The sequence below is a fragment of the Bison bison genome, unplaced genomic scaffold (genome assembly GCF_000754665.1).
Source record: "Bison bison bison isolate TAMUID 2011002044 unplaced genomic scaffold, Bison_UMD1.0 scf7180017864327, whole genome shotgun sequence".
Taxonomy (NCBI): Eukaryota; Metazoa; Chordata; class Mammalia; order Artiodactyla; family Bovidae; genus Bison; species Bison bison.
Genome location: NW_011494899.1, coordinates 5444557 through 5454351, shown reverse-complemented (window position 1 = coordinate 5454351; position 9795 = coordinate 5444557). Strand labels below are relative to the sequence as shown.

Below are 9795 nucleotides of genomic sequence, written 5' to 3'. Positions count from 1 at the left end.
AGACGTAAAGGCAAACAATGGACTATAAAAAATATTTGCCACAAATAAATTTATCTTTATTCTAAGAAAAATACTGACATCCTAGTAGATATACAAGCAAAAGATACAAATAAGTTAAAAAAAAACAAGAATATATATAAAAGCATATTTAACCCTTCTAGAATTCAAAGAAATCTAAAATGATACAGATATTTGATACAGATATCAAATAGCTGTATATTATTATACAGATAATCAATGATACAGATATTTGAAAGTATAGCTATCGAAACCATGGAGTCCCAAAGAGTTGGACACAGCTTAGTGACTGAACAACAATAACAATCTAAATATTGGTGAAATTTATACCTTATGTATACTTATGGAATTGTAAACTGGTAATTCTGGAAAGCTATTAGAAAGTATGTTTGGAAAGTAAATAGCAATATACTTCAAAATATATTACTACTTTCTGGGAATCACTCCAAGGAACTAATCAAAATAGTGAAAAACTACAACTGTTAGGTGTTCATTGCATCGTTTATGATAGAAAAAAATAGAAAAAGAAAGAAAGCAAACTAAATGGTCTTCACAAATGATATAACTAAGAGGGTAAAAGTACAGTCACTGATGACAAGCTATATATATATATATATATATATATAAAAAGAAAGTTGTGGGCTTCTGCTTCCAGCCATGATAAATAACAGGGACAAGACTTACCTACCCCCTTCAAAAAATTAGAAAACTGGACAAAACATATTAATTAGCTATTTTCAGATATTATACATCAGGCAGTAGAAAGTGTGTGATCCTAGAGAGAAGTAAACTAAGGGAGTTATCATCAGAAAAAGTAGACTTCAGAACAAGTGTCACTGGTAATAGAAAGTGACATTACATAATGACAAAGTAGTCCATGAAGAAAGTACAATAATCCTAAGTATGCATGCACCTAACAACAGAGTTTTAAAACACACAAAGCAAAACTGGTAGAAATGACAGGAGAACTAGACAAACCCATAACACAAGTTACAGATTTTAAAACTTGTCTCTGAAGTAATCGATAGTTTAAGTAGTCAGATAATCAGCAAAGATGTAGAAGATCTGAAAAACACTATCAAGCAAATTGATTTTGAACATTTCACCCAAAAGCAGCAGAATACAGATTTTTCTCGCGTGCACACAGAACAATCACCAAAATGAACCAGCTTCCAGGCCAAAGTTCAGCAAAATGCAGCCTAAAGGCCAAGGCCTACCTGTTCCCTGTTTTTATAAAGAACATTTTACTGGAACTCAGCCACTTTCACTTATAGTGAGTATTTAATATTACAACAGCAGAGCTGAGTAGTCATGATAGAGATTATTTGGCCCACAAAGCCTGAAATATTTTCTATCTGGCCTTTTAAGCAATAAGTGTGCTGAAGTCCATCCTAGGTCATAAACCAATACTCTAACAAATCTGAAAGAACTAAAATCATATAAATTCTGTTCTCTAACCCCAATGGAATTAAATTTGAAACTGATGACAGAAAGATACCTGAAAAACTGACAAGTTTTGGAAATTAAATAATACATTTCTGAATAACTCATGAGTCAAAGAGAAAAGCAAAAAAAAAAAAAAAACCCCCACAAAACACAGCGAATGGTGACAGAAAATAGACCATTAGTTGCCTGGTAGAGGATGGGGAGAAAATAACTGGGAAGAGAACTCTTTACAGCACTGGGAATGTTTTCTATCATAATCATAGTGGTAATTAGGTGTAGGCATTCATCAAAATTTACCAACTGACCACTTAAAATGGGTGCATTTTATATAAATTAGACCAAAAATAGAGCTGATTCTTTAAAAATCTGAGAACTAGGACTTCTCTGGTGGTCCAGTAGCTAAGACTTCATTTTTCCAGTGCAGATGGCCCAAGTTCGATTCCTGGTCAGGGAACTAAGATCCCTGTGGTATGGCCAAGTAATAATGTTAATAACTCCACAACTGCTAATAAAGAACCTTCCCAGTTTTTGTAGAAATAGAGGATTAATGGGGACAGGAGTGGGGAGGTGGACAGAAGTAGAAGAAGAAGTTATCTTGGAGTGGAAAGATAAAAGTAGGATATGATTTTTTTATTTTACTTTAAAACAATGTAAGCAAAAAAAAACATTAACTACAAACTTTTCATGATTACTATAAAGTGCAAAACGCTTATCACTTGTCAAAAATAGATAGTAGCCATAAAAATAGTGCATTAAAAACCAAACAGTGCTCCTATATTTAAAATGGATAACCAATAAGGACCTACTGTACAGCACAGGGAACTCTGCTCAATGTTACCTGGCAGCCTGTGTGGGTGGGGAGTTTGGGGGAGAATGGACACATGTATATGTATGACTGAATCCCTCCACTGTCCATTTGAAACTATCACATCATTGTTAGTTGGTTATACCCCAATACAAAATAAAAAAAGTTAAAAAAAATTTTAAATAGCAAACAGCATTGAATAAATTCTATTAGATACATTCCTCTTGTTATGGAAAAGGTAGACTAATATGTGCTTATCAGAGAGCAATTTAAGACAAACTGACTTTCTCTTGGCATAATCAGGAAGACTAAAACAGAATGGAAAGAGCCCGACAACTGCGCCAGAGAACCAAAGCTATTTAATATCTGTCCCTGGCCTACTTGATAGCAGCAAGTGGCATTAGAGTGGCACCTTCCACATTGTTGGGGATACAGAGGTTGAGTGTGGGCTCTGGAGTGACATAAACTCCCCCAAGATCTCACTCTGACGGTAGCTCTTGCAGCTGTGAGTTTGAAAACAATGACCACATCCGATATAGCAGGATTAAATGAGACTCTGCATAATAGCCAACTAATAAACATTTTTTTTTTAATTTTGTTTTCTTAAAAAAAAAAAATTTGTTTTCTTTAACATCGCAAAGATGAACTTATTAAGAAAGCACATGCCCTAGTAAGGGATGAGGACTCCTGTTCCAGTGCCCTAGATGAACATTACTGCCCTGGGTATCCTGTTGATCCTGAGGCCTGGTGTCTAGCTTTTCCTTCCACTCTATGAACTGCTTCACCATCTCTTCAATAAATTCGCTGTTCTTATTTCCAAAAAGAAATGAAGAGACAAAGAGGGAGGGAGAGAGGGAATGGAGGAAGGAACAGCCTTCCCAACAGATTTGTTAAGCAAATCATCACTGCTTAGTTTACATTTTAGAATCTGCAAGGTATATATAAAGTCCTCAATCAATGTTTGCTATTCCTACTGCTGTTGTCAGTGTTAACATTACCTCTACAGCAAATGTTTGACTTCAAATTTTGTGATAAAGTAGCCTCAAAGTAGTATCACTCTATTTATCACTGCAATTTAGAACTAGAAGTTATGAGACTATTTACAAACTGGTGAAAATTTCCTCTGCTTTTTATTTTTTCCAGAAATTTCTCTTAATATGCTTAGGCTTAGAAATTTTTTTTTTTTTTAGAAATTTCTATATATAAATAACATGCCCCCACCCGCACCCTTCATGATCACAGCATCTAACTTTAGTAATTTTAGTTTGACAGCCCCAAGCTGCACTTTTTCTTTTTTAAAGCTTTTTATTCTTAAAACATAATTTGGTGGGAATGTAAACTGGTACAGCTTTCCTAGAGTGATATTTATCAGTATTAAAACCCTTTAAACACAACTCATTTATTTTTATCAAGCATTTCAATGTTAAGAATTTATTCTATTTGTCTATAAGGATTCAATTTCAATTTAATTTTTCTAAGTCGTGGTAGACTCTTTGCGACCCCTTTAAAAATGGATGCTCAATCTTAGTTAAGGAGGTCTCCCCCATTCCTACTATGTACTCACAGCCTTTCTTATTTTCTCCTAAGTTGGATTTCTATTTTATATGGTATAAGATAGGAGTCAACTTTATTTTTCTTTACATGGATAACCAGTCAAGGCCAGCATCGTTTATAAAACAAACCATCCTTTCTCCTCTAAACTGAAACATCTATTTTATCATGTATTAAATTGAAACAATTTATCTCTGGATTCTCTCTTTACCTACACTGTTCTGTTTGTCTATTCAAACATGTAGTGGATATGTATCATCCTTTTTCATTGTGCAGCATTTGAATCCCCTTCCTATTTGGGGGGAAATCCCCACTTCTGGCTCTTGCCCTTGCCCCCGCCCCCTCCCCCTTTCATGAGCCCATTACTCACAAAAGAAGCTGAAGATGCCAGCTAGAACCTTTCTCAGCTTCTCTTGCAGCTAGGGTATGGTAACAGCCAGCTTCTAACAGCTTCTAACACTGGCCCCAGTGATTTCTGACTCCTGGTATTCACCTCTTTATATAATTGCCTCTTTCACTAAGTAGAGTTAATTGTAGAAATGACAGTGTGTAATTTCTGGGGTTAGTTATGAGTTATCACAGCTTCTGCCTTGTTTCTGATGTGGATCACTCACTCTGGGGAAAGCCAGCTACCATACTGTGAGCACACTCAAGCAGCCTAAGGGAGAGGGCCAAGCAGTGAGGAACTGAAAACTCTGGTAAATACCTATGTGAGTGAGTCATCACGGAGCAGGTTCTCCAGTCCCAGCCAAGCCTTTGATGTCAGCAGCAGATGCTGACATCCTGATTACAGCTTCATGAGAGACCCAGAACCAGGACTACCCAACTAAGCACTCCTACATTCCCCACAATAGATACTGTGAAGATAATCCATGCTTATTTCTTTAAACTACAGTTTGGGGGTAATTTGTTACACAGCAATAATACCCTATAGGTTATGGCACCAGACGCAACTTCTCCATTCGTTTTATATTCCTCAATAAGATTTTACAGTTTTCTTTATGTTGGAACTATGTCTTTGAAGCTTATTCCTAAGTATTTTAAGGTTTTGGTCTCTAATATGAATGAAGGTGTTAGAATTTCCATTTCTGTGTTTTCTGCAAGATTCAGTTCAGTTCAGTTCAGTCGCTCAGTTGTGTCCGACTTTTTGCGACCCCATGAATCGCAGCACGCCAGGCCTCCCTGTCCATCCCCAACTCCCAGAGTTCACTGAGACTCACGTCCATCGAGTCAGTGATGCCATCCAGCCATCTCATCCTCTGTCGTCCCCTTCTCCTCCTGCCCCCAACCCCTCCCAGCATCAGAGTCTTTTCCAATGAGTCAACTCTTTGTATGAGGTGGCCAAAGTACTGGAGTTTCACCTTTAGCATCATTCCTTCCAAAGAAATCCCAGGGCTGATCTTCAGAATGGACTGGTTGGATATCCTTGCAGTCCAAGGGACTTTGCAAGATTAGGGTAAGTCTATTGATGCTTATTTTCCCCCTAGCTAGAGCCTCTTGAATTTTCGGATAGGCAATTATTTCACCAGTGAGAAGGAATTTTAAAGTGAAAGCCCACAACTGTTCTAAAATTAATGCTATGAATTGCAGCCCACCAGGCTCCTCTGTCCATGGGATTCTCCAGGCAAGAAAGAATACTGGAGTGGGTTGCCATCCCGACCCAGGAATTGAACCCAGGTCTCCTGGATTGCAGGCAGATGTTTTACCAACTGAGCTACGCAGGAAGCCCCACTTCATTTTTTTGTCTCAGACACTTTTACACAGTGTGGGACAATACTGACAACTGGGGGCATCTTTGTCTGGTTCCTGCTTCCTACTGAAATGGGTTTTAGTGTTCTTTGTTTTGGGTTTTTCTTTGTTGTTGTTCTTTAAATTAATAGTTGCTATTAGCGTTTTTGGATTGAGGTATAATTAACATATGACAAAATTCACTCTTTTCAAAGTTTACAGTTTGATGAGTTCCAATCACCACGAAAATCAAGATCAAGAGCATTTCCATCACCACGCCTCAAAATTCCCTCACATTCTTTTGCATTCTTTTATATCTTTGCTTCAGTTTAAATAAGATGCATGCACTGATGACGGTAATATTTCTTCAAGTTCTGCACAGAGACCATATCTATATTGCTCTCCCTTATACTGCCAGCACTTCGCATAATCCTAGGGACATACCAGATCTCCAACACTGCTGAATTAATAAATGAAAGAGTGAACCAAAAAATGAACCGAGAAATTCACCCTGGAGCTCAGCTCCACACATCAGTGCTCTCAGATGCCAACTGCTATCCTGTCTTCATCTCCCCAGTCTGCATCCTCCCTGACTCAGCAGTAGATGACCCCTGTCAACCAGGTGAGCTATCCATTGTTCCTAATGACACCCCAGTGTGTGTCTGGTTTTTCTCTCCCAAGTTCAACCGCAAAGGAAGGTGCTATCTAGTGGAGTTAACTGTGCTCAAGAAAAAGCTTAACAACAGCAACAGTAACAATAACACAAACAACAATGGTAGCCTTTCCAGTAGTATTCGTGGACACTGTCAAAAGGGAAAAACTAAAATTAGGAAGGAAAGGACTCAGATCCAAAGGTCAGGAGCTTAATAAGAACCTGAAGTTTAAGTTCTGGAGAAGCTAGGCCAAGACAAGACCTGAGGATCAATCATGGGTCAAGTGGCAGGAGAGGTGGAGACCACAGGGGAGAAACAGAGAGGCTGGAAACAGGGTAAGCTGCCCATCCCTTGGACAGGGTGCACAGCCATGAATCATGTCTTAAAGGGACAGAGTTGAGCCTGACAACAGCCAACCATCTTTTTCCACCAGTCTGTCTTGTGTTCTGACTGTCTTGTGCATTCATTGTTTGCAGAAACATGTGCCCACAAGCAATGGATCTATTTTGGAGGGCCCATCTCACTCTCAGTTTCCTCCAGGTGCAGCACAAGTGACCCACCACTGACCAGTTAAGATGGAGTTTGCAATTTCAGAATTGGTTGCTTACTTGTTCAGAACTAGAGAAAAAGGTGAAGCAAAGTTATGAAATGCAGAAAAGTCAAGGCAGTCATCTTTTTCTAAAAGCAAAAAATAAACAAGAGTTGAAACACACAAAACACAAATACTGAGATTTATGAATGTAATTCATACCCTAGTATACTCTTAAAAAAAAAAAAAAAACAGATGCAAGCACAGAAGCACGACAAAAGCTTTGTAAGCTAAACTTTTCTTACTAACGACAAAGACAGGTAATTGAGGCAGATGTAAATGAAGCACCACCACAATGGGTAAGTGCTGACCACAGATTTAAGACTGGCAAACCTAAATAGGGGAAGTTATAAATAAATATGATAACCTGTCATTGAAACCTTGCCTTCAGGAATTCGGATGATGATCTGAAAACAAATTCGAAGTTCAATTACCCTGTAGGAAGCAGTAAGGAAGGCAGTATTTTTATCAGAAACTGGGGTGCGAGTCAGGGCGGGGGGTTATGTAAAGATTAGGTTAAAGAGACAGAGAAAATATTTTCCAAGGCGCAAGCTTAGGGTGAGGGACTTCCCTCACACAAAAGACACCTGGTCTTTCTGTACTTCTACGAAGTTACAAAGCTGTACTCCCTCTCTCATTTGCAGCCCCACAGGTTTTGCTTTCAAAGATCTGCAGGTGTATCCTCCTGCACGTCAAACTGAAAGTGTTTCTTCTTTTTTGTGCTAGACTGGACTTTACTACCATGCTCTCCACCTGACTCACAGCAGGGACTCTGGGACCACCGGGTCACCGCCTTTGAACTTCAAGAGGGAGTCGGGGCATTAAAGTGGCTCGCAATTTCCCTCAAGGGAAGGTGGAGGGAGCCCCGCTACTCTCTTCTGGAAATCGAATCTGGAGGCCTGGGATTCCGGTCGTGAAAGGAGCAGACGTAACAGGGATTCCGGCTGCCCAAGTGACGCACGGGAAGGCAGATTCGGAAAAGGCTCGCGAACGAGCACGAGGCTGGGGCCAGACTCAGAGAGGCCGCCCCCCAGAACCGGAGGGGTCTCGGCCAAGGCCTTGGGGGCTTTCTAGGCCCGCTTCTAAAAGATGTACACTGGAGAGTCTGGAATACATACAGACCTCTACGGCAATGGGAACGACGGGTAAATTCCACAACACCCGGCGCAAGCTCCCGCAAAGACACGGGGGTAGAACTGCAGAAGGAAGAGCCAAACTACGCAGCTGACCAAAGACTACGATTCCCAGCATGCGCTACGGAGTTTCCTCTCTAGTACGTTGCATGCTGGGAACTGTAGTTCTTCGTCACTCGCATGGAAAAGCGCTTCGGGGTATTTTCAACCTCTCACGTGTGTCTCTTTACTGAGAAGCACCGTCAAATAGAAAGCTGACTGCGAAAAGTCGCTCTGGAATCATTCCCAACGTGACCCCACGCGTGGACACGGAAAAGGTGGAGAACTCGTTGCCATGGCTACCGCTTCCCCTGGGCACGGAATAAACGCGCTCTAGGATCCGGAAGTGGTTCCGCGCGACCTCTCCACAAGTGGGGATGAGTTCTGTGCTGACGTTCATTGGACGGTTTCCCTTAGAGGCCAGAAGAACCCAAGTAAAGGGGCGGTTCCGAGTGAGAGGGGCCCGCGGAACCATTTGATTGGAGAAAAGGGGCCAGGACTGGCCAATCGGGAGGAGCCACGCTTCGGGCATCGGGCACCGCACCTGGACAGCTCCGATTGGTGAACTGCGGTCCCCCCCACGAGTCCCCATTGGGTACAGCGGGTGCGTGGTGCGGTACGATTGGTGGGTTCGTGTTTCCCGTCCCCCGCCCGCGAGAAGTGGGGGTGAAAAGCGGCCGGACCCTCTCGGGGGGTAGTGGGCGGATCGCGCGGCTTGAGGTGTAAGCCCCGGCACTCCGGCGTAGGAGGGGGCGGAGGCGGCTCCTGAGCTCAAAGGGGACTAGAGACTCACCGGCCGTGCGCCATGAGGGCCCTGTGGGTGCTGGGCCTCTGCTGCGTCCTGCTGACCTTCGGTGAGTGGTCCTGGAGGAGAGGGCACCCCGGGACGCCCCCCTCTCCTCAAGCGCGGCCTCTTCTCGAAGGTTCTGGGGGCGTTGAGCCTGGGAGGAGGGGATAACAGGGTTAGGGTTTGGGCCAATGGGGGTGTCCATCGCTCTTCCTCGAAAGAGGTTGGGGGGATTTCCTTTTCTGTCACCTTCTGGAAGCATAAAAGGGGACTGGAGTTTAAATCCCGTAAGATCTGGTGTCCGCTCCTAGCAGTCTCAGCCTCCTCGGGGTGGGGCCTCCCTCGGGCTCGCGCCCCCCCAAGAGCATCACTTGTGCCTTTTCCGGAGGACTTTTGTCAGACGCCGCAACCTTTGATCATCAGAGTTTGAGGGCACCCCCACCCCCACCCCCCGCCCCTAGTCTCCTCGCCAACGCGAGTTTCCTTTCTTAGCTGTTGGGCTGTGGAGCGTGGGGCCCTGGGGCAGCAGACCGGCAGTGTCAGCGGTTTGATTCACTTTTACTCTAGCTTCTTAAGGTCCTAAAATTTATTATCTCTTCCCTTTCTCAGGCCCCTGGGGCCAATTTCAGTTCTCCTGGGTAGAGGTTGCACAAACACTTTGTGCTTTCTGACCTGTGATATTGAAGGCCTAAGTTTTGGCATGGTCAGTTTGGAGGCCTTGTCTCGGCCTGCGCGCAACACGTGTGAATGTAGAAAGGACCTGGTATCAAGTCGGCTAAACAGTATTTATAAAGGATCCCGGGGCTACCCTTTTAGAGGTGATGGACACCTCCGTATTTAAAAATCTCCTGAGGGACCTCACTGTCTGAATTGAAATAAGAAATATGCCGACTTGGGTTTACATCGGTTATTTAAACCAGTGGATCCATTCTTCCATCGCCGGCTCCAATATTTACCAAGTGAATTTTGCAACCCCTACCCTGGCCCTGTTCCATCTTGGTACTTCATGAGAAGTACATGAAGCAACGATGTGTGAGAGTTTTCTG

The 9795-nt window shown here is 42.5% G+C and overlaps 1 protein-coding gene across 1 annotated transcript in view; it reads left to right on the top strand.

The window, feature by feature from the left end:
* Nucleotides 1-8615: 8615 nt before the first annotated feature.
* HSP90B1 (heat shock protein 90kDa beta (Grp94), member 1) overlaps nt 8616-9795 on the top strand; it is an 18903-nt gene continuing 17723 nt past the window's right edge. Inside the window, exon 1 of the mRNA XM_010853420.1 lies at nt 8616-8816. Within this exon, the coding sequence (XP_010851722.1) occupies nt 8768-8816 (49 nt within the window). The 5' untranslated portion in view covers nt 8616-8767. The remainder of the gene's footprint in view (nt 8817-9795) is intronic.